The sequence below is a fragment of the Pithys albifrons genome, chromosome 20 (assembly GCF_047495875.1).
Source record: "Pithys albifrons albifrons isolate INPA30051 chromosome 20, PitAlb_v1, whole genome shotgun sequence".
Classification (NCBI taxonomy): domain Eukaryota; kingdom Metazoa; phylum Chordata; class Aves; order Passeriformes; family Thamnophilidae; genus Pithys; species Pithys albifrons.
This window is the reverse complement of record NC_092477.1, coordinates 7,224,763-7,249,395: the sequence shown is the minus strand read 5'-3', so window position 1 is coordinate 7,249,395 and position 24,633 is coordinate 7,224,763. Positions and strand designations below refer to the sequence as shown.

Sequence of the window (24,633 nt, the reverse complement as noted above, 5' to 3'; positions counted from 1 at the left end):
CCTGAACTGAAGTCAAACATTGCATTGCTATTGTTACAGTCATAGTAAGTGAATGGCACTTAGGTTAAATATGTAGACACTCTGCTACTGTTGTGTCCTACTACATATCCTCCTCACTACATATACTGGACTCTGGGAAGGTTCAAATGTGTGTTTCTTCATAATATACCACAACTATTTCTGCCTCAGGTTAATTATAGCGAGACTAAACCAGAAAACCTTGTGTGTGCTAAAGTTGGCTGCAATGTGAGATTATTTACCTGCTAAAATCCTCTTCAAATAGCACTAAAATGACAGGGCAGAGGGTATGAAAACAACTGCATTTGCTCTTTTATCTGAACACTTCCTGGTGATTACACGGTGCTCAACACAAAGGGCTGTGATTTAGAAAGGAAATTGCACTTCAGTGAAGGAATTACTCATCTGTGATGATATTTATAATCCACTCTCTCCTAGCTAAAAGGGATCATCCTGCACTTTGGTAGGAAATGTGAGGAGTAAGGAGGCTAGTGAATGAGACCTGTATAACAGGATGTTTTGAAGCACTGACCACTTCCCTGCTCTGTCTTTACTCTCTGAGTGACTCTAATGAAGCTTTTCCTCTCACTGCTGCTATCTTCAACAAACATGTACTTTGCTATAACTGTTTTCTCCTCTGGAACAATGATGCTGCTCTGCTGAGTTTCATCTTCAAAGCAGCTGTGGTTCTGCAGCCCCCAACCAAAGGCCAAAGCCCACAGACACCTTGTAGACACTGGAGGAATGGGCAAAGGGAACAGCCATGTCCTGCTGCCTTTCCCAGGTCAACAAAAGCAACATTTGCTCTGGGCGAAGAGGATGAGAAATACATCTACTACTTCAAAAGCAGTTTCATATACTCATACACAGGTACAGCTAAAACAGCTTTGGGGGTGCTCTGAGATCAGGCTCTTCAATCCAACAGAGCACAGGTCTGTCTGCATTCCCAAGGCAGGCACTGCTGCAGGAGCCACGCTATCCCAAACCATGTGCTGCTGGTCATGGCTCCAGCTCCTGCTGCTGAGCCAGTTGTTTCATTTAGTGGGAAAACTATTTTGTTTCCCCTGGTGAAATATTTTGCCTATTCTGAAGTTTCAGATCAAAGCCCTGAGAGCACTTTCCACAGCCCCTCCATGGAGTGAGCAGGAGGGATGTCCATTTCCAAGGTGTTGCTGCCTTCCAGTAGCCGAGACATGTTGCCCCTCTTCAGCCAAACACCAGCATATTTTCACTGGGAGAATGCCAGCAGGGAATCCAGATTTAAAAAAAAAAAATAAAAATTTTTCCAAACATTTCTCCAACAGCTGTAAATTTTTTTTCTTAGTGCAGGATGCTAATAAAAGCCAGGTTACACCAAACCCACTGCCAGATTAGTGCTACTGGGAGGTGGTTGTTTTTAAGCTGCACCAAAGGAAAAATTTCAACCTCTAACTTGCTCATTACTTGAAGAAACAGAAGCATACCCCTGCCTTTGTCCTGTCCTGGGGGAGCTGAGATCAGATGTGAAGGCCATGTGGTGGACTCAGGAATGCTTGTTCAATCTCCTATTCCTTCTCCATTTTTCCACTATGAGTCTTTGCACTCCTGACATCACATTTTGCTGATCGTAACCACAAGGTTTTGTTTTATGAGCTGTTACACCAAGAAAATGGTATTCTTTCCACCCTGTTAGTTAGAACTTGTTTGTGACAGCAAAAAGTTGGTAATTAATCACCTTATTACTCCCTCTCCACACGGCACTCCAAGCATGACCAGCCATGGAGTAGAAAAATAAACTCAGTCCCTACTCTTGGCAATTCTATTAGACATATAAAGCATACAACAAATAGTCATGGAGAGGGAGGGTTTCTTTCAGCCTCCTCCACACCTTCCTTCTCTCCCCAGAGTCTTAAAACATACCTGAGTAGGTGTTTGTGTGCAGCTAATTGGCCTGAGGAACAGTATGTTGTCAATGGCCCATTGAATGATGAAGTGATTGAAACAAGATGCCAATTTTAACTATTCAGCTTAGCTATGGCAATATTGGCTTGCTGGAAGGGGAGTCACGTCCACTGAGCCCCACTCAAACAGCTCCCTGCAACAGGTCCAGCTTCCAAAAAAAGAACCCAACCTATCAATACAGCCTGGGATTGGAAGCTCAGCTGAAACATCCTTGATATAGGAAAGACCTGAGCTCCGGGTGTGAATTGCTGAAGTGTTGCTGTGCAGCCTTGAATTCATTGAACCAGGCACAGTCTGCTGCCTCAGGAAGACAGGGATGGATCTTGTGTTCTATCCCTACGTACCCTTTTCTTGGCACAAGGATGTTGTTCATGATGTTAATGATGTTGAAGCATCAATACAGAAGCAAATACAGTAAAGCCTGACTAGTGCAGTCAGTCTCCAAGCAAAATAGAGAGGGAAGGCATACAGATACTTTTTTGAAATGTGCTTTACCAGGATAAACAGTCAAGGTTTCCTTGGAATGCTAAACGTGTCCTGAATCCAACCTTTCAGTATTGCTGCTGGTTATAGATCCATTTATTTCATGCATTGGCTGCACCAGAACTAGATACAGCTTACTGAGGAAGATCCAATGTCAGGGTGCGGAGGGATGTGGAATACAAAGAAGGAACAGGATTCCGTATCCAGAATTTCATTTCATACTTGTATATAGTCTTGCTAGTACAACTGTAGGCAGTTGCTTCAGCCTATATCCCAAGTTATAGACCTGTGAAGCAGGCTGAGAACTGGGACTTAATTAAATCTTTTAGGCAGAGGTATAGGATAAAATGTTAAAATAAAACCACTGATCTAATTGACTAGAAAAGAACACTCTTACCTTTCTACCAGGTGGTCCAGGGAACCCAGTTAGACCAGGTAAGCCCACGTCTCCCTGCAGGAATCAAGCAAAGTTCAATTAGTTTTCAGCAACATTTTGCCCTCTGCCTAGTGTAGTTACTGCAATTATTTTCCTGATACCAGCCCCCAACTATTGATATTTCTGGTTCTAATCACAACTCTTCAAAACCTGACTGGATAAGAAGTGTAGATTTAAACAACATCTCTATTAACTGGCTCATATAAATAATAACCCCAGTTAATTAATGGCAGCTGCTGCTGGAGTCCAGCTTTTCGCCAGCAGAATGAATGCGCTTTTTTTCCCCTCAATGATCTCATTCAGTCACATGCTTCATTCGCCTTTCAATAGGCATTGAAATAGCCAAGGCAAGGAAATTTTAGCTTCTAAACGCAAGAGGAACAACAGGTACCTCCTGCCAAGTGCTGTGACTGCGCTCACACTCTGCTACTGCACTGGCTCAGCCCACGGCTCCCGTTGGATGGTGCTGACGGGGTAATTATTTAACCTGCCCGTACGACAGGGATTGATCCTCTGCAGGCTGCTGCTGGAAGGGTTTGCTCAGTGGCCTCTACTTCTGAAAAGGGATTGCATCACATCCCAGCTGGCACACCCAAGCCATCATAGAACGGATGAGTGCATTGCTGTGAGAACTCTCCAAAATCCAATCCACTTTGGCCTCCTCTGATTAGGATCAAAAAAATCCCTTGAGAGTCTCCAACACTGTGCTGTGCCTGCTTACTGAAATTCAATGAATTTCAAGTATCTAGCTTGAAAATTAGGTATCACTACAAACTCCTGCTGGAAACTCCTTATTCCTATCACTGCTAACTGGAATAAGGCCTTGTTAACACAAGCTAAAAAGTGATCTGGATCTCTCCCCTTCTTACACTGAGCATGACTGCAAGGAAACACTCCCAGACCCTTCAGGTGAGTGATTTGCATGTGAAGCCACTCCAGTGTAGTCTACCAGAAATTTCAAAAGGCTAATAATTTAATGCTGATAATTTAAAAGCATAATTTCAGACTTAGCCTTCTGAATGTTTTCCAGCATCACCTACCCCCATGCCAACTGTGTGGCTCTCTGTGCTTCAAGGAGGCATTTGGTTTCAAATTAAGGGTCCAAGCTCCTCATGGCTGATGCTTTCTATGAGCTGTGCATTTATAGCAAGACTTACAGTGAAAGGAGGAGAACCAGGCTTCTGCCCTGGGCATGAGTTAACAAGTATTGTGCAGGCAGCACTGAAAGAACTAACTGAGGTAGATGATGTGGAGCCCTGATTGCCCTGCTCTTCGCTTCCAGAATTCTGTGAGGGCCAGTTGCCTTAGTAAAAATCACTCAGCTGTGAAACAGCAAAAATGGGAGTTGTAACTTATTGAAAAGAATTATCAGAACTCTAATCCTTAACAACAGCTAGAGCCAGAAAGCAGCTTACCCTTCCCAGCTGTGTGCTTTGTGTTGTCTTGAGAAGCCCAGGGTGGAAACCCTCAGCAGGGTCCACACTTTGGCAGTGCAATGGCATGGGAAGCCTCTACCTTCTCCCACCAGTGGGACAGCGAGGCTGCCCTCACTGCAGTGACCTGATGGAGCTTCAGTGTGAGGCAACCCACAGCTCCTCAGCAAGAACCTCCTTTCCTTTGCCTTCATGGTTTTCATTCCTTACACTGAGATTGTCTCTTTCTGCAGCTGCATGCCCAGAGCTGACATGGTGTGGCTGCACCTCAGATGTGCTACTTGAAACACTGGGCTTAAGCAGCCTTGTGCTTGGAGCAGCAGAGACTTCAGTTCAGTGTGTATCTTGTGCAGAAAATGGATAAGCACTTGGACAACAAAAAGCTGTGGCAGGCAGCACTTCAGTGCACCACGGTCAGTGCCTCAGCCAACTCTCTTTAGTCCTGAATCCAAGGTCTAAGTCCTGTTTTCCAGTCCTAAATCTACTTGAGCAGCTGTTATGTTTGTGGCTACAGCACAGACTCCCTCTGTGTGCATGGACAGGGCTGAGAGCACACAGAGGTCTTGGTGCCTGTGCCCCTGGTGTGACATCTTACCTTCTGCCCATTGCGAGCTTTTCCAGGCGACAGCCCAGGATCACCCTTCTGACCCTGAAATGAAAAACTTACATTAACAACATAATCCAAGGCCCCAGCCCACAGATGTGCTTCTGCTTCCACCAAGCCTCCACATTAGTAAAACATTTTGTTTTATCTCTGTCTTGCCCCAAACATCCCAAATGCATTAAAGTGGCTGGGAATAGCTGTTTTGCTGGGGGTGCTTTTGGTGAGTGATTGCTGCTGCTAAAGAGTTGAGTTTTAAATAGTAGTTGACAGTATTAAATTGGCTAAAGAAAGGGGAACTGGAATGAGGCAATGTCAGGACTTTTGATACTTATTAGACTAGACAGCTGTGATTCCTTCCTTGTCTACAACTACCATCATAAAAATAATTACCAAGCCTATTACTGTGGCTGAACCATCCTTCTCAACAACTCACTAGATGCTGTTGCTTTTTTAACTGTGAGGAACAGATGAATCTGCAGAGAAAGTTACACTAATTAGACACTCCCAACAGCCAGAGCAATTGTGAGGCTCCCAGGCTGGCAGAAGGCAGCACACTTGACCTTAAGTGGCAGTATTCTTTATTTTCCTTCTTAACAACAGTGACAAGAGAAATTACAATTTGAGACTGTGATCTTCTGATGAACACAGGCTGGAATTTCAGCAGCACTGGATTATCTAATTCCAATAGATTCCTTTGAAAAACCCAGGTCAAGTTCTCAAAAGGTGGAAAGGTAAAGTGTGCCCCTAAGAGAGGGAGAGATACAAGTAGAAAAATCTAGAAGAGATTTGAAGCATGCCAGATTCTTTGGGCAGGGGACAGGTAGAGCTCAGCACACAAAGCAGCTCAGTCTGTTTTACAGGACAGGTATCCCAGGAACAGTCACTGGCTGTTTAACATCCCTGGAATCACAAGCAAATCACAATCTCTGTGTTCCACTTCAGCACAGGGGGTTCCAAACACAGGACATTTCTGAAGGTTAATTAATGACTATCAAGTGAAGTGTTTGGAGGGAAGAGGAGACCCTATAAAGGAGCTAGTTATTAACGGGCATTTCTCATGAGCTGCACAGAGGACTAGTTACAGCCAGCTGAGCTGCTTTTCCACACAGCCTCACTGTCACTACACTGCACATGGACTTCCCACCTTGCAGAGTCCCTTTCTCCTCCTCCACCATCCAACCACAAGCTGGGAGGCTCAGGAGTGAGACTGCTTGGCTCTGGACTGTAGGGAGCACTGCTGATTCAAGGCAGATGCATCTGCACAAATTCTGAATGAAGGCCGCTGGGTTTCCAAACAGTAAATGAAGTCATGCAGATAATCTTGCTTTGCATGCAGCTGTTATCAGGGCAATTCTCCCACTCTTTGAGCTTCAGAGCAGTCAGTGGGTGCTACCACTGGTTGGAACAGATTGGAACAGTTCTCACGATTGCAGGGTGTTCATTTCTACTCTGCAAAACTCATTTACAGCAGCAGGTAGACACCCACCACTCTCCCTAAACCTTGCCATGACTTTGAAACATGAAAAGAAATACAAGCCTCTTGTGTTTTAACCTAGGAAGCTCCAGATCACATTAGCAAAGACTGCTTTGCATTAGTTCTGTGTTGAACACTGCTGAGACCATCACACAGGTGGAAAACAGCCACGAGCAGGATCACATGACCCCAAATGAATCAGCAAGATGGCACTGGGACCAGGGGGAATGGAGGTAAGGGCTGAAAGTGTGGATTAATTGCTCAACTCTTCTCACACAGCAATGACAACATGGTAATTAACCCAAGCCTTGCCCCTCATGAAGCCATAGCACCTTGCCCACAATCCTCTCTCTTTCCCATCCCAACTGACTGAGAACACCACTTCTTGTAAAGGAAGAAATTGTTTTCTTCTGAGTTTTTTCCTATCTGGGAGAAATCTAGAACAGTGCAATTTAAGCATCTTAGCTTTGTAACCTCACTAATGGTATTTTAAACCAAACTGATGAGGTATGCTGAAGAAAAACTATTCAATAAACAAAATTCAAACTTTTCAAGCACTATAACACAAGAGATTTATCCAGAGCAGCAAGTCATCCTAATGCCTGATGCCAAAATACTCCAGCAAACCCAACTCCTGCAACAGCTTTTAAAAACACACCTGTCTGACCTTCCTCCCAATCCCAAACTCTAGTAGGATGCTCTCAGAGTACATCCAGCTGTTAGCAAAACCCCCCCTTCTGCCTCACCAGCAAATTACAGGTCACACAACCAACCACAACCCCAGCCCAGCACATGCCTACAGCTTTCAGAGGTTATCTACAATAATCACTTTCTGCTAACTAGATGCAACAGCAATTTTGCAACTGCCAAGGACAACAAACAATGCAAAAAGTGGCAAGAGGGCCCTTTGAGCAGTTTCACATTATAAAATGCTGAGCTGAGCACCGTGTGCTAAACCTCTCAGGTGGCACGAGCGGCTGTAATGCTACTGAAGTCAGTGGAGCCAAGCCCAAGCAGATCAGCAGGAATTTGGCTCAAGAGCTACAAACAGCTCTGTGCAAAAGATCAGCTCCTTAAGCTCAAGGAATTACAAGTGCTCAGTTCCAGTGGTGAGAATAAAGTGGGCTCTGCACAGGGTTGACTCTGCAGTGCAGAAACACAATGCTGGTGCTCACCAGTGCAATACAGCCAGGCATGAGCCACACACAAACACCCCCATCCTGCAGTGCCACACCACAGCCCTCATGCACAGCTGCCTGACCTCATGAGTGCCTTGGTAACTCAGCTGATAAAAATTATGTTCCTGTGTTTCTTTCTAAGTGACAATGACTTGGTGTTAGTCATTGTTTCCAAGCTATATCTATCTGGGAAATTTCAGTTTCCTGTCTTGGATTTCTTGGGGTTTTTTTCCATGGTATTAACTTCTATCTAAGGAAGACCAAGTCCGGCAAGTGAAGGCTCTCAGCAGAAGTTCTACTTTGGGGTGCTCTGCCCTGTTGTCCAGGCTGAGTTTCAGAAAGCCATAATTTAAGCCATGGGCTGTGTCTGTTAAGATTCCCATCCCTGGAAGTGGTCAAGGTCAGGCTGGATAGGGATCTGAGCAACTGGGTCTAGTGGAAGGTGTCCCTGCCCATGGCTTTAGGATGAACTTGAAGGTCCCTCCCAATCCAAATTCTGTGATGAAGACATCAGGTCCAAGGTGCAGGCCTAGAGGCATTTAACTGCTAAGGGGGTGAAATACCACTTTTTTGGGCAATATCCATCTTCTGGGACTGGTGTAACACCAGACAAATGAAGGTAGAGAGAGAAGTCAAAACTCTGCCATTGGATACACACCTTCCAAAAGTGCAGTCATGGCTTACCAGGCTCTCCCTGCTAGAGGTGAACCTGGGCCTGGGCTGAGCTCCAGCTCTCACATCCCATTGCAAATGTAATACTTCTTTTGACAAAGCATCATGTAGAACAGCCTAATCCTGCAAAGGGTGGCTGGACAAAACTAAAATATATTGCACAGCCTGATGACACCAGATCTCTGCTGCAGACTGTTAGAGCTCTGCATCCACTGAGGGCTTCCTGCTGCCAGATTATGCATTGAGATGGAGAAAAAATGCTTATAGAAAGATTTAATTTCTATTAGGTGACCAACCAAATACAGCTTTACTGCCAAATGATGATTTCTGACAAGGCTCTAGGCTACAAGTGTTTTTGAAAAAAATCTTATAGCATAGAAACATAGTTTCATTCTACAGATTGGCCCAGGCAGGATTTGCAGGACTGGAAATCAGATAAAAGAACTTTTTTGACTTATAAAACTCAACAAGTGTGATCTGGAAGTCATTGATGGAGAATAAATGCAGAACACTAAGATGTAGAACTCTTACAGCCTCACTTTTCAGGCCATATAACTACACTGTAGAATTTAAACCAGCTGCTGTTCACCAGCATGTCTCCAGTGCCCAATTTTTAATCACATAGAGGCAGCATGCCAAGTTTCCAGAATCTTTTTCCCAGAGCATCAATAGTGTTCATAACATCTCTGCCTACTGATGAGATCATGAAAAGACAGGACTATTGGTTGTACCCTTCTCTGTGTTTAGCTGAGACATCCTACAGCTTCCCTGGTACTGGAAAGCTCTGTTGAGCTCTGTTCAAAACTCCACTGTTCTTTTGTCCCACACAGGTGTTATAAAATATAAATTGTTTCTGTATAAACCATCATACCAAAATAATCCAAACCAATTTCCCAGGAACTTCATGGTCTTTAGGTATCACAAAGCCAGAATGAGCTGGGAGTTCAAACACCTTTTAGAAAGGTTTTGCAGCAGACGGGATTAAGTCCCCTCCAGAACCACTTCTGTGCTCAATCCCAGGCAAAGGAGGGGGTCCAGCTGCAGGGGGTGAGACTCCCACCTCCAGCTCCCACCCAGGGGGAGTGTGTTTACAGAAAAAAGGACTAAACATGTGGCTCCTGCACTGCAGGAGGAGTCTGTGACCCCCTGTGGGAGAGGTGAGGGCATCCAGAAGGAAGGAATGGGATCAGTTTGGGAAGACTGCTGGAGATCACAGTTCCCATGAACCCTGGAGAAGGAAAGAGAGAAGAGCGAGTTCCAGGTGAAAGAAAGCAGAGGAGGATGCTGGGTGCTGCCAGTCCCTTGTGCCGCTGTCCAGACCCAAAGGTGGAGTGGGCTGCAAAATCCAGAGAAAAGAAATGAAAAAGCAAAGAAATCCAGAGCTGGGGAAACTCTGAAATGGGGGGCATTCCACTATCCTTGTCTCAACATAGCAGTTTGCTCCCTGGCACAGGAGTGGCCATAGCAGGATCCTAACTAGGCAGCCTTTGAAATTTGGGAGAAACAAGGATGGAGGCACAGAGAAGGGTCTCTCCAAGCACAGGAAAAGGCCTTGGCTTGCTGCTAGAGGACACACGTGAGAAGGAAGCAGGAGGGAGAGAGAAATGGCAACAGCTACTGTCTTTTTGTATAGAGCAGAATAAAATTAAACTGTCCTTTCCCTGGGATGTCCTCTGAGAAGCAAAGGGAAAAGCTCCTCGAGCCAGCTCATACTTACTTTCAGTCCTGGGGGTCCAGGCGAGCCAGGGTTTCCATGGGGACCTGGAGGACCCTGAAAAACACAGAAACAGAAAACAGAGTCAAAAGGAGTTGGTGAGAATCTGCCTTAGCCCCAAAGCTGTATGGGCAGTGCCAGACCCAACCCAGAGCACCAGTGCCTGTGCCCTGGCAGAGGAAAGGTGCCACCAGGACCCTCCCTGGCACCCACAGAGGGGGAAACTCAGCTGCTGGTTCCCCCTGGCCCTTACGGAAGGGGTTGTGTGTCTGTCAGCACAAGACATGTCATGACACTGAGATAATTTGGGTAAACCAAACATTCCCGGGTCAGGGGAGTCCCAGCAGAGGGGACAGAGCAGGCGGAGGGGAGCGGAAGTGTGCGGGGGTGTTAATTAAGGTTTTGGTCAAAATTGAAGAGAACACAAGTAATTACTAAAGGGAAATTGTTCAACTATTTGGGATGAACTCATTTCCTCTACAAGGCGACCAGATTTTTGCCTTTAGAGGCTGGAAAGTTGGTAAGAGAGTAAAACAGGGGAACAGAAGTAAAGGCCTGTTTAAACCCTTTAAATCCATATCTTAAATAGCTAAATCTCTATTTTTTCTTAGGTCTCAGAAGGCAGTGACACTGTCAGAGTATCTACCTCAGATCACATACAACAGTATCTCCTTTTCCATCATATTTTAAAAGCACCCTGCATATTTTCCGAAGACTATTTAAGGAGTGATCTGGAATAGGCAGCTAAGAATAGTTTATCCCAGGACTGTATACAGCCCAGAAGATCTGCTAACCTTTCAGGCAGAAGTAATAACAATTCTAAGTCCTCTTGAACACGTTCCTGGGAGATGAAACAACTTGAATATTCAGCTCCAAGAATTCTGCCAAGAACGTATGTGAGCTTTATACCACCATGAGGAGCCCATTCACATCCCCTTGAGTTAGAGGAGCACAGGCAAGAGGATAAAAAGCCACTTTCTCAGCAAGCTGTAGTATTTCCAATGAGCATTTTAGGGCCAAAACCTTCAGGGTCTAATTTCCAAGGAAAATCACTGCAGTTAAACACACAACTGCCAGCTAAGTTCAGTGTCCTTGCTGTCTTTTGAGAGAACATCAGTGCACTGATCTCTATTCAGGGATATTTTTACTGCACTGTAATAGAAAATAATGTCTTTTTTTAATTGTATCTTGTGGTACAGACAGCTGCTGTGTGCTCAGTGCTGTTTCACAACATGCTGCTCTGCTGTAAGAGGCTGTTGAATTAAAAGGCTCAGACTGAACTTTCCAAATGGTGTTTTTCACCCAAATATATTTAACATCTCATTCTTAAACTCCTTTCAAATTTTCAGCCTGAAACCAGCTACGTTCATTGCCCCATTCTTAATTTTCTTCCAAATTTTCACCTGCAATTCTGCAGTAGTTTAGCCTGGATGTGAATTTCCAATGAAATTGCAACAACTAATAAGTAAAATTAAGATGCTTAAGTATCAACATATCATTTGAAAACTCATATAGCTGCCATAGCCAGAGCACCTGAGCACTGAAGAGCCTTAAATAAATTCACTTTCCCAGTAAACTGTGGCATCATCTGCTCACCTTGTTGGGACAGAGACTGAATGTGCTGCTTAAGGTAATTCAACAAGTCTGTGGCAGCAAAAGTGCTTCAACCCAAGTCTTTCAAGTCTCAAATACGTATGAAAATCAATATTAAGTGACAGAAATCCTAACAGGAGAGTATCTATAAAAGATGAGTTCCTAAAAAGCTCTTACACGTAAGCAATAGTTGAGGTAGCTCTGAACAGGGTCCATAAATCCAGAGTGTTGCTGGGTTTGAGGAGGGAATTCAGCTGTTATTCAATTTTGGAGTCAGGCAGCTTGGCTCAAAGCCCACAGTTAAGTTGAAATTTGTGCTCCACCATAGCCCAGGGCAGGCTTACAGCAGTGTCAGCCTGGAGGGAGCAGCAGTGTGGGGTGATCCTAGATGAAAATGATAGTTTCCAGGAGAAAACCTGGAACATGGGAACCTCAGCTGCCAGTTCAGAGCTCCTTGGATAAGAGACTTATCACACCACCAGCAAAATCTGGTGCAGGCTCTTCCACAGCTAAACCAAAGCACAGCAACAAAATCCTAAAATCTCTTAACCAAAAGGAGGGAAAAAGGGAGAAAGAATCTGGCCCCGGTTTCCAGTGACAAAACATGTGATTACAAAAAACAGAGACTCTTGACATAAAGCAGAGCCTTGACCACTGAGTTCAGTGAGACTGTATCCAATGTAATCCAGGCTAAGGAAGGTCAGAGACTCATCCTGTTCCTAAAGACCAACGTGGTCTTATCCTAGTGAGAAATGGCCACATCCTGCTGATGAAGTGACAGTGGGAAGTCCAGTCTGGCACTCAGGAAACTGCTGTGACCAAGTCAGGGGCTTGTGTTAAATATCTGAAACTGCTCTGGTAGCTGTGGAGAGAAAAGGGTGTAGTCTGGCATTAGTCCTAAAAATTGTAAAAAATAATTGATCTTGATGTGTTCCAACATGGTTAGTCCTGAATCTGTGATTCCACCCACATTCTTGGCAGGGGAGGAACATGTGGTGTGGTACAGTTGGAGCAGAGGGTGCAGGATGGCAGCTGCCTCAGGAGCCATCAGCAATACCCAATCTGAGCACTTGGGCCTCACAGATTCATCAGGGACTGATCTACAAACACAAATATCAGCCATTATGGCCCCAGACTATCCACCCTTGTTTTATTCATCCCAGTCCCATGTTCATTTCTCTTCTCAAATTACTCATCCTCAACCAGTGTTCCCAGAAATAGCCCTTTTCCATAGAGAGGCAATTCAAAAGTTAATTGCTTTGTAATTCTGTAGTTAATTGCTATATTTTACTCATTTTACCCTGGATTTAATTCAAGTTCATCAATACCTCAGTTTTGCTCCTCTTATCTCCACCCAGGGTGGGATAATGTTGAGACCACTGAATGAAAAGATCCCACAGTACCTATCACTATTTTTGGGGGTGCCTGTTAATCCATCAACTTTGGCTTCCTATAACTGCTGAAACAATCCAATCTTGCAGCAAGCAAACTTGCATCTGGAACCTTCCAAGCCTTGCAGCAGGAATTCCATGGAAAATGTTACCATGGGACAGCAGTAGTCCATTGCTACTCCATGGCACGGAGACCAGAACAATCCCTGAATGTGTTCTCCAAGTGAGGGGGGTTTCCATCTCCCTGGAATGCCTTTTACGTGAGTGATGCTACTTGAGAACTACACTGAGCCACCCAGTTCAGCTCCACAAGGGCCTGGAGATGGGACCCTGCTCACAGAAGAGCTTTTATGTGTAAAGGTTCACAGCCCACAATAATTAACAAAAGTGTAACTGTGCACAGCTCCCCCAGCTCTTCAGCATTCACAAGGAGGGGGAAAAAATCCTCCAAACTCCTGCGAAATGTTAGAGAGCTCCAGTCAGAGGAATGACTGCTCATTTGAAACTCATTGTGTCTTGGGGTTTCACTGTGTAAAGCAACTTTTTCTGCTCCTGACCTACAGATCCCACTGTGACCTCTGGCTTGCTGAAAAATGGGCTAAATATTTGAAGTGAAGCCAAACAAACTGTTTCTTTAAACACTTTTCAGAAATTGGAAAATCTTCCTAATGGGAAGAGGATACCAGGGAACCTCCACAGCTGACTAAGTTGCTTGTTTTAGGAGGGAAGCCCTGCATTTTGATGGAAAGGGAGATTTTTTCCAACCACAGACCAAATGTAACAGGGACATGTTACTCTGGGACCTCACAATCTGTCAGGATGCTGAATTTCACAGGAGGATGGCAAGTGCATCCCAAAGCATCACGGAGTGTAGATGTATTTTCTCCACCCATCCATTTGGATTTCTCCTATGTTGTATCAGAGTTTAAATAAACCAAGAGCAATTACTGGATGCCAAGCTTTTTATTCCCAACTCTGCCTCTGACCTGTTGTGTGGATAGGAATAAAACACTCCCTTGTACCTGGCATTCCCTTAGGTCTGTCACAGACACTTGCCCAGGCACCTGGCACATCTACCTGAGTAGGAGCTTTGTGGAGAGATCTCTTATGCCCTAAACTCTTTAATGCAGACATAAAAGCTGAAAAAAAATCCTCCCTGGATATGGACAGAGACAAAACTTCCCTGTAGAGCACACATGACCAAGACAGCAACATCTCTCCAGGCTGGAGAGCTCATAAGAAAGTGTTGTTAGCCATCACTTCCAGTCATCAGAACTGCAATTTTCAGTTCCATTATTTCCCTCAGAAAATGATGAGAAAAAGAAACACCCAGTTTTCATTTGTTATGAAAATTTGCCTTGAGAGTTGCACAGAGTAGAGCACAGGAATAGTCTGAATCTGTCTCAGTGGGTCTCTGATGCTGAGTGATTCATTCCATACTCCTAAAAGGGGGACTAGCTTTTAAAAACTGACAAATTATCATTTTAAAGAAGACTGTCACTATCCACTCAGCTACCCTGCCTTGGGTTGCACTTGAATGCTGTGATGTGTCCCAATCACAATCTCCTTCACACAGTTACAGAGGCTGGCATGTGTTTTTGCAAACCAGGTGGCATTGCCTACATGGAAGAGGCACCCTCAGACTGCACAGGCACATCTGATGATGTTTATCTGATGGAAATGAGGAGATAGAACCATGGGCTCAGCCAGCTTTTCTCACAGACTGCCACCCACCACAGTCTCACCCTCAAGGCAAAGGCTAATCAGAGCTTTCATTTTACCCTGACCAACGTGGGGGGACAAAGTGTAATAAAACAGAGACAATGTGGAATTCAAAGGGCTGGAAAAACTACACTGCATCAGCACAAGGTAACATCACAGCTACAAAAGGTCACAGGCCAATTTTCAAATGCACCAGGTAATTGTATCAGCATTAATAATGCAGAAATTATACAAGTTACCACAAGAGCAATTACATTTCTTGCATTAGGCCATGAACTGCATTGGTGGCAAGAAAAATCCTCCCTCTCCCCTGGCATCCAGCATTGCAGAGTTGCCTTCAATGTTCACTTCCCCTCAGGAGCTCCAACCTTGGGCTGGAGCCTGATGGGACATGTCAGGGGTTACCCATGGGCTGGTGCAAGAACTTTGCAGCTGCTTTTTTGGAAGAACAGGTTAGACAGAGGCAGAACATCACCCCTGCAGTGTTGCATGCTTATTTTTAAGTGGCTCAAGCACAACAAAAGCAGAACATGCAAGTGTTCCCCTAAGCCTGTCTTAGTTCCTGGCAGCTCTTCTTTTCAATGAAATCCTTAAACCCCAAAGAGACACATAAAAAATACTAGGAGAAACACAACACAAAATCAAAACAATTTAGGCACAGAGCACTTCTGTCTCCAGTGCTCCAGGCCAGACATACACAGAGTGACCCTTCTGCCCCCTCCCAAAATTAGCACACTCTTTGCAGAGGTCTGAGCCAAGCCAGGCTCAGCTGTACTGAGCACTTCCTAACTGGGAACTCTTTCCTGGACCAATTCTCAGCACCTCTGGCATGGGCTGAGCTCAGAAACTCTCTGTTGCTCGTTGTCTTTGAGAGGATCATGTCAAATATAGGATGGAGCATGCCATGGCTGGGGAATAACATAGAAAATTATGACACAGCTTCCACAATGCTATTTCCTTCAGAACAATTCAGGTTTTGGTAGGTAGTGGAATTGGGATTCAGAGCTGAAATCTGATCAATCACACACCAGGCAGGGGATGCAGCTGGGAACTCCAGACCTGGAATCTCATTTGCACACCACAGGATTGCCAAACACCCCTCATGAGCAGGGAGCAGGAACTAAATTCCAGCCTTAATGGGGATGATAAGAACTGCAAACCCTGGGCCATCTGCTGATTTGGGTGATGCTTAGGTATTTGTGATGGAAAATAACAGGGCTCTACAATTGTTTGTGGTGATGCTTCACTGAAGAACTTATTTCATGTAGAACAGATCATCCCACCTACAACACCCACGAGACTGTTGCTGTGTAACACCCCACACCCACAGCCCAAATCAGTGTTCAGGGCTGTTCACACCCATGCCCAGGCTGAAGAGGTTCTGCAGACCTTTGGGTTTTACTGTTGTAGAAAGGAGGTGAGTTTATCTTAACTGGTTACTGCAAGATCTCACAGGAGTGTAACAAGTGTCCTGGGGGAATGCCGAGCTCCCAGCGCTCAGCCTCGCGCTCGTTCTTTAAAGACATTACACGGGGTTGAGTTTTAGCCAAGTATGTGTGAGGAAATCTCCCTCTGCTGCCAGGCCAGGATGCTGCCTGGATCATGGATCCAAATATTCCCTTCTTCCAGCTTCACTCACATCTTTTGATTCCCAACCCACATCAGTTCAGTGCTCAGGAAATGGACTCCATGGCTGTACCTTGTGGGACAGCACCGTGCTACCAGGAAAACGGTGCCAGCAGTTAACTGCATCCAGGTCAGGCACGTTGCCCAGCCCTGGGAGAGTTAGGCCAAAGCTAAAGCTTTTCTCACAGCTTGTTGCAGCACTCAGCACCAGATGTTTCCCCAGCATAGCACTCAGTGTTCAAAGATCTGCATCAGAATTTCATGTGGGGAGGAAGAAATTCAGGGATTTGCAATGGATCTTGTAGAACAGATAAGACATTTTGCTTTATATCTTGAAAAGGAGTCAGAGAGCAGATTGGGGAACACAAAAGCTCATCCTAGTATTGAGTCCTTGGCCCTGGACCATGGTCCCAGAGGACCTCAAACGAAGCAATTTGGGAAGCTGGGGAGGGTAAAGGACAGAACACAAAGCAGCCAAAGTTAATATTCAGCACTGGGTTTGTAAAAAGGAATGGATACTGGAAACAAAATGAGACAGACAGAGCTCATTCGTCTGATCGACCTTTGGAAACATCCATCCCTTGCCTTTCCTGATGCCAAACCTTAGCTCAGGGAGGCTGCAAATCACCACTGTGGCCTCCTGAAAACCTTGAACAGGGAAAGAGAAAAAGAAGGGAGGCCAGACCTGAACAGTGAGGGGCCTGAAGTAATCATTACTCAGCCACAGGAACACAGAATGGCCCTTGGAACAGCATAATAGGCAGATACAAGCACAAATGGAGAGAAAATTTCAAACCACTTACTCGAGAACCTCTCTTGCCAGGGGGTCCTGGTAAGCCCGGCAGACCTGGTGGACCCTGGAAAAATAAAAACAGGGATTAACAACAGCTCTGTAACAGGATGGAGCTCCTGACAGTACTTCAGAGAGACCCGTAACACAATCATTTGGAGAAGAGCTGGGCAGAAGGGCTAGTAACAGCACCACAGCCAAAACTACTTCCAACTTATGCTACTGCTATGAAGGGACAAAAAGCCACGCACAAAAACATCTGCAGAGCACATATTTCCATAGAGCAGAGACAGAGCATCCACATCTTTCTGCTGCATTCCCAGGATCACAGCTGTGTTTCACACTTCCCCTCTCCTGGACCTGTGCTGGAACACAGGGCAACACAACTATGTCCCAGCTTTGGACTCTTCTGCTCCATGCTGGCACACAACAGGAGTGATGTGTTAGCACCCTGGGGAGGGAAGAACATGGTGTGTTGTATCAGCTGGACACCTGTGGTTCTTGGTATTGGAGGTTCCTACACCAGTTACAAAGTAATCATATTCCAACACTTCATATTTTAAAGCGTCAGGTTATAAAATGTAATAAAAATTGGTGTCAATGTTGGAAATTCTTAAATATGGCTCTGTAATATAGAAAAAGTCATGTCATACACATAAGAGTAGGGGAGGCTCTTGGAAGAGGATGAGAACAAAGTGGAGATATCAGGCGCCCAGATGTTCACTGATGTGAAACAGGTTAGGAAAAAATCCTTAACCAATGAGGTTTGAACTTTGAATTTATTCATCTATTTATTCATTTTTTCAATGGACTGGAGAATTCGGATTTCTGGAGAGCCATCTGCAACTCCTAATAACTCTTCAGAACTTCTTTTGCCCCAAGCCAAACATGTCTAACAAGAATAACTGTTAATTGAAGTGTCTCCCGGAGGATTTAGATTCTGGTAGCTTGTTACAAAAGACAAGCTTTCATTGCATGCAGAGGGGAGAGACATCCAGGGCAGCAGACTGAAGGACGTTTGGAAAGCAGCCTGAGCTCTCCAGCTGTGTGGTGGGCAGGAGAGCAGGTCCCAGGAGAATCATGTGGTGCAGGGGCAGGATGAGGCCCTGGCTGCACTCTGGTCCCAGTATGGATTCGCTCCCTTCCCACTGGGTCATCTCTGTAGGACCTTCTCTCCAAGCAGAGCTCACTGGCTGGACCAGCTGCTGCTGCAGGACCTCCAATGCTTTTCAGGCTGGTTCTGCCTCTGAGCAAGACTGATAAACTCATGATCTCTAGCCAAATTCTCAGGAGTCATCAAGTGCCTGATTTAATAACAAAAAATCAACCTTGGAGATCCCTTGGAGATTTCACACCCAGGAAAAGATTTTCAACACAGAAAACTTGCCTGACCCATATAGGTAACTGATGGATAAACACTCCCCTGGTATTACCAACCCTCCTACACATAAGCAACAAATTAAGTTGTATAAAAGTGATCAACATGAGCCAAAGTAGAAAAAAAATCAGGGGAGGAGCAAGCAAAGCCCTGAGTAGGTTTCTCTGTGCTACTAATTCATGAGGATAACAATCAAATAATTTTTTTGTCTTTGCTGCAGTTAGTTCTGGCTGTAGCAGAGATGACAAGGAAAGGCTTGTTGTAAAAGAATAAGAGCTGACACAGCACAGAACAGTTCATGCCCCACTCTGAGACATGCAGGGGTGGACTTGTGTCCCCATATCACTCACTGCTGCTGCCCAGCCCTGCCTGACCTGGAGATGTCCAGTCTCTATAGCCTGGGACACTTCATCTGACCCCTCTGCACGTTGCTTATTGCTGGCTAACACGGTATTACTGGTCCTTGTATTAACAACCCTCATTGATACAGCTGACCCTCATTCTAGCAATATGCCCAGCATTTTAACCTGCCATTGTGCCAGCTCAGGCCCCCGTGCATAATGCAATTATACAGCTGTGCAAATAGACACGTAATTGTAGGGGTTTTTAAGCCTTGTGTATAATTGTGCTCCAGAATCCAAGCTTTTATTAAAAAAATCCCCTTGGCCTTTTAGTTGGGATGATAACTATCAAGCAACAACTCTAGTGCAACTGAGACAGCAACACTTAATAGAGTTTACCAAAGATTAATTCAAGTCCTTAACCTCTTCTCCATCCAAATCCATCCCCATTACTCTTAAAAGGAGAAGTAAAAGAGAAGATGCAACTATCTGAGCATGGTGCTCCCTGTGTACCAGAATTAAGGTGACCTTTTCCACCTTCCTGCTAACAGCAGCTGCAATTGTACTTGGCCACTTGAGCAAAAACCTTCTCCAAAAATGTGGGCTGTTCAGAACAAACTGAAATTATTAAAAAAAATATGGAGAGAGTTAATACCTGCACTGGAGTGGGAATATGGAGTCAAGGGAAAGGCTTCTATCTGGAACAGCACAGAGCAGTACATAATTCAGGAGTCCCTGTCACTTTGCTTTGATTTAATTTGTTATTGCTTCAGCCTTTCCTGAGGAGTAAGAGGGATAAGGTGACTGTGGGATGAATGGCTAAAAGGTGCCAGCCACTACAGTAACTGCAGAAGGTAAGAATGTGACCATGCACAAATGAGAAGCCAGCCAAGGTGGAAGAGGACTGGGACAGCTGATGAAGACAGGTAGTGGTGAGACAAAATGGGGCCACCTTCTAAATTGCCACATGGTTCCCTTGGCAGCTGGTTTGGGTGGGACATGGACTATGCTTTCCTAGTGACTCTTTTCTCCTCTGTCCTGTACATGTTTCCATATTACCCAGCCCAAGTTCTCAAACGAGAGGCCCATGTCTGACAACCAGCTTTGCCTGGGGAGAGCAGCACTGAAATACACACTAAGAAAAATGCGCATCCGGAGAGGCAGCCAGAGGAGAATCGAACTGGAGCCCGGCCCAGCCACTTACAAATGATGGATGCAGTCCCACTTCAGGTGTAAGGCACCGAGACACGGAGAGCAGGAGCTGTCTATCAGTGAGCCACCACACTGCAAGGTGCTGAGAGGCAGCTTGAGGGTGATGCCCATGCAGCCCCTGCCCTCACCAGACACATCTCCACCCTCACCCCCAATGCAGAGTTGATCACACAACACCTTTCCATTTGTAGCCTTTAGAGCATCCCTGGGGAATTCCATAGGGAGCAGAGGAAAGTGCTCCAAGGGGCAGGAAGGTTTCCTTTTCCTGGCACGGGGAGGAAGATATCAGTGCAGTGCCCTTGCCCTCCCCTAGCAGGGACACCCCAGAAGATCAGCAGAGCTGAGAAAACTCCCACAGAGAGCTACCGTTCCTGGCACCGCCGTTCTTGTCTCCCTGGCTTCCTGCCTACTGCTTCAGCAAACTGATGGCAGAGAACACACACCCTGTTATCACACAAAGCAAGATCAGACATCAAGGAGAAACACAGCAGAAGCTGATACTCAGTCTCTCTTCTCCAGCCAAACAGCTGAGCTGTTAACCAGCCTGAACAGTTCCTGCAGCAGCTAATGGCAGCCACATAAAAGTTTAACCCTTCTCAGTTTCCCACGGTAGCATTAGCAACAACGACCAATCCCACCAAATGATTATAGGATTTATTCTAAGCTGCTGCTGGGAAACTTTCTGGCACACAAGGGACTTTTTTTTTATCTTAGGTTTTTGAGCTTCAAATTGCAAATGGAAAATTAAGCTAAGTTGTCTGAAAGGAAAATGCATCGGACCCTGAGGGTAAGGGAAATCTCACCATTTCCTCTTACTGCCAGTTGATACCTCTGCCTGTCCCACCCTGTGACCCCTCTCACATTGCTTCCTTTGCCTGCAGCAGTGCCGTGGGGAGCAAGGTGCCTTCAGAGCTCCGAACTCAGCAAGGCTGAATCTGGGCTTGAATGAAAGCATATGAGTACAGGAACTGGTGTTGGAGATTTGGGAAATGACTTGCTCCCTTTTGAATGACTTCTGAATCAACTTAGTCTGATAGCAAAGGATTCTGTCATTGTTCCCCCAGGAGAAAGAACTCAGCCTGGCAGCAAATAGCTGGAATTTCCCAGGAGACTATTAAACTCATATTCCAGTGCACATTGACAAATACTTTTATTTTAGAGTCTCCCCAATGTACCCCTGACAGCACTAATGGCACAGTTCTCCTGCATCCCAGAAAAGGTTGCTTCAGAGATGTAAAGCACTGCAAAAATTGAGGAGAGAAGAGAGAACATTCTTCTTTCCAGATGCAAATCCATGTGGTAAAAGCCAGTTTAGAAGGGAGTCCAGAAAACCCATCAAAAGCTTCTCCCTACACTGGCACCAGGTTCTGAGCAGTGACATTACCCCTGCAGACAGATAAAGGACCTGACTTGTTTTCTTCCCAGAGAAAGAAACATTCCCAGAGGAAGAAATATATTTCATATGCAAGGCCACTGCCAAAACCTACTCTTTAGCCTTGTATGTCTGGGAAGCACCAGCACAGAAGGACAGAGAAGCTACAGAGACAGCACTGGAATTAAAAACTCCCTGCTCAGGAGAACAGAAGGGAAGACTCTCATCTTCAACAGTCAGACTAACTCCTTCTCACTTCCCCAGCCTTGCCAGGTGCTGCAAAGAGAGGGAAGACAAGACCTGAACTCAAACCTGGCTTCAAGTACTGCCTAAAACAAAGCTGGAATGTTGGGGGGGGGGGAGGGGGGAATCAGCACTTAGATTACTTTCTTTTTCAGGGCAGACTTATCATATTAAAATTTGGACACATTTAGGTTTCAACCAGTCTGAAAACACAAAGCCCTCATAATTCTGGCAGGAGCTGAGCTGCTGGTGGAGAGCCAGCCTTGTAATACAATTTCCACAATAGGCACAGATGTTTGCGCTGGGTCTGTACAACACCTATCACAGAAAGGTCCTTGTCCACAGCTGGATTCCCAACAGAGGGGTGGCACAATACATAAAAAAATAGTAGCATTCCAGCTTGATGAAAGCAGATTTTCTATAGAGACATTTTAGGAACAGTCTCTGGAGCAATCTCAGACCTTGGAAGGCAGTCTAAAAGGCTGGGAAGAAATAGAAGGATCACCTACTCACTTTCTATTTTTAAAGATTTATAAAAATACTTGTATATATTTGTACAGTCCTACATCCTTTGCAGCACATTTATCTCAAATATACTTTCAACTACTGCTCTTCAAAATTAACTTTGATTTATGCAAATAGAGCTCTCTGATGCTTGGTCATTTGCCTACAAGAATATTTTCCTTCAGAAGTATTTCTGGTTAAATTAGCAAAAAAATTTGATCCAACTGTGTGAGCAAGACTAAAACTTTTCCCATGGATTATACAAAGCGTTTAGTCTCCCTTTTTTATTTTTTTTTGTCATTAATATGACTCATTCATTAAGAGACATTCTAACATGTTGTATGTTCCTTAATTTATCATAGACTGGTGGCTTGAATAGCCTTTTCTAGTACAAAGAGGGCTAGAAATAGGCACTTCATATTTTATCAGGGTTTCAAATCACCGTTCTTCCCTGCCCACTGATTGAACTGGCTGGGATTGCCTCTTTGGGGAAGGAGTCGGGCTCCAAGACAAACTGCTCGTGCGGAAGATGGCAGCTGGAGCAGTCTAGACTGGGGAGCTGCTCAGAATCACATCTGCTTTGGAGAGAGGGAGAACAGGAGAGAGGGAGGGCTGCCTGCCAGGCCATTCTGCACCTCACTGGGCTGCTGCCACTTGCTCCGACCTGGGGCTCCTGGCTGTGCACCACGTGGCTGGAGCCGCAGTGTGCGGATGGGACTGTGCCGGATGGATGGAACTGATGGCTCCTGGCACACCCGCACTGGGGTGTCCACCGACTTGGACACTTGGGAAGCTGTTTGAAACACATTCCCTCCCTCCATGTTCCTGCTTCCACAGCCTTTTAGTGAACTCAGCCTGATCCTCTGCACACCCAGAATCAGGTGTGGTTTTCTTTCTCTAAAAATAGCCCTCAGACACTTGTCAGAGTCAATAAAGGCTTGTTCATAGGGGCCCAAAACCTTCGGAATGGCAAGAGGAGAAAGGTCTAACTTGGAGTACACTGCCATACCAGGGCAAGGGGTTTCCTGCAGCTTTATCCCATTGCACTCCCCATCAGTGCTGGTGGGCAGGGCAGAGACTACAGCAGCCCCTAAACTCTTCCTGTCATACCTGCTGCTGGTCTAGACAAGCAAATGATACCCCATCCACCAGAAGATGGAAACACCCATCGCATAACAGCCTTACAAAGGTTCAAGGGCACAACAAGCTCACAACAAAATACTGTTTTTCAGTATGTATTTTTCTTTTTTGGGGGTGGGGTGGGGTGTCAAGGCTACTTGCAGGCATGTGCTGGGGTCACTATGCTCTGTAAGCTGAGCCAAGGTCCCCATGCAGGGCCTGGAGCTCTGCTGATGGAGGAGCTGAGGGCTGCAGGGATGATTCAGAAGGACCTTTGCCAGCTGCTGAGTCAGTGCTGTGTTACTGGTTTCGCATGATGTCTGGGTGTTCCTTTTGTTATTTCCCCCCTCCAAAATAAATGTAGAGCTGAGATCCCAAATGCTTGTGGTTATTAATGGTTCCCAAGAAGTTTTTCTTTTTTAAGAACATATTACCCTCCCTCCTCTAACTGCTCAGCAAACCCAACATTCCTGAAGCATTAATGCTCCGCCCAGAGTTGCATGTGGGATGCAGTGCATCCATTTCCTGTTGCATGGCATCCCAGTGGTCCTTCAGGACAAATTAATACATGGAGGGTGCTGAGTCTTATTCCTAAGTAAACAAATCCTTTCAGTCCTTTGCTCTCACTCTTCTAACCATTGATTGTGTCCCTTAGTTGTAGGAATGGGGCCCTTCTGCACAGCTAAGTTTATTCCACAGTTATTTTGGTAGAATTCACAAAGCCAAACTGCAGAGACCACAGGACCTGACTCATCACTGCCTTGCACAGCAGCTGCCATTCCCATCCTGACTTTGGGATTAACAATGGTCTTTTCTCTCTAGGGGTTAGGATGCTGTGAGAGGGACAGGGAGCGGGCTGTGACTGCCAGCCTGCCCCTGCCCAGAAATCCCAGCCAAAGCAGCTCCAGCCCTTGCAGAACAGGCTGAACAGAGTGACAATCTTCTTGAAGAGACCTTGTATCGGGCAACAGTTTGGCAAACTAATTAATCACCTTATCCTTCCCCCTGTGTGCCAGACACCGGATGACATTCCCAGCCCACAACCTGCCCTGGCCAGGGCTGTGATATCACTGACCTCATCAGGAACGTCTGCCCAGTAGCGCGAGGACGGCGCCAGGTAATTACTCAAGCACAGAACATTTATCAGCACTTGTTCTGAAACATGCTTGTCTGGCCATGGAAGTGCTGCATTAATTCCTCAACATGTCATCCCCATTCCGGCCTTTTCTTCTCTTCCCTCCCCACGTCAGAGACATCCAGGGAAGTGTGGTACAGAGATCTCTGAGTGAGTCACCGGAGCTATCGAGCACCGTGCTGCAGCCAGCTCCAGCCAAGCCATAACCTTTCCCTCCCCAAGTCCTGACTTTGTTTCCAGCAGTCAAAGAGGGT

At 45.6% G+C, this 24,633-nt stretch overlaps 1 protein-coding gene across 1 annotated transcript in view; it reads right to left on the bottom strand.

Moving 5' to 3' along the window:
• Nucleotides 1-24,633, bottom strand: part of COL27A1 (collagen type XXVII alpha 1 chain) — a 145,956-nt gene that overhangs the window by 102,194 nt on the left and 19,129 nt on the right. The window contains exons 5-8 of the mRNA XM_071574400.1: nucleotides 17,089-17,142; nucleotides 9,957-10,010; nucleotides 4,907-4,960; nucleotides 2,840-2,893 (exon numbers count right to left, since the gene is read on the bottom strand). Coding sequence (XP_071430501.1) covers nucleotides 2,840-2,893; nucleotides 4,907-4,960; nucleotides 9,957-10,010; nucleotides 17,089-17,142 — 216 coding nt within the window. The remainder of the gene's footprint in view (nucleotides 1-2,839; nucleotides 2,894-4,906; nucleotides 4,961-9,956; nucleotides 10,011-17,088; nucleotides 17,143-24,633) is intronic.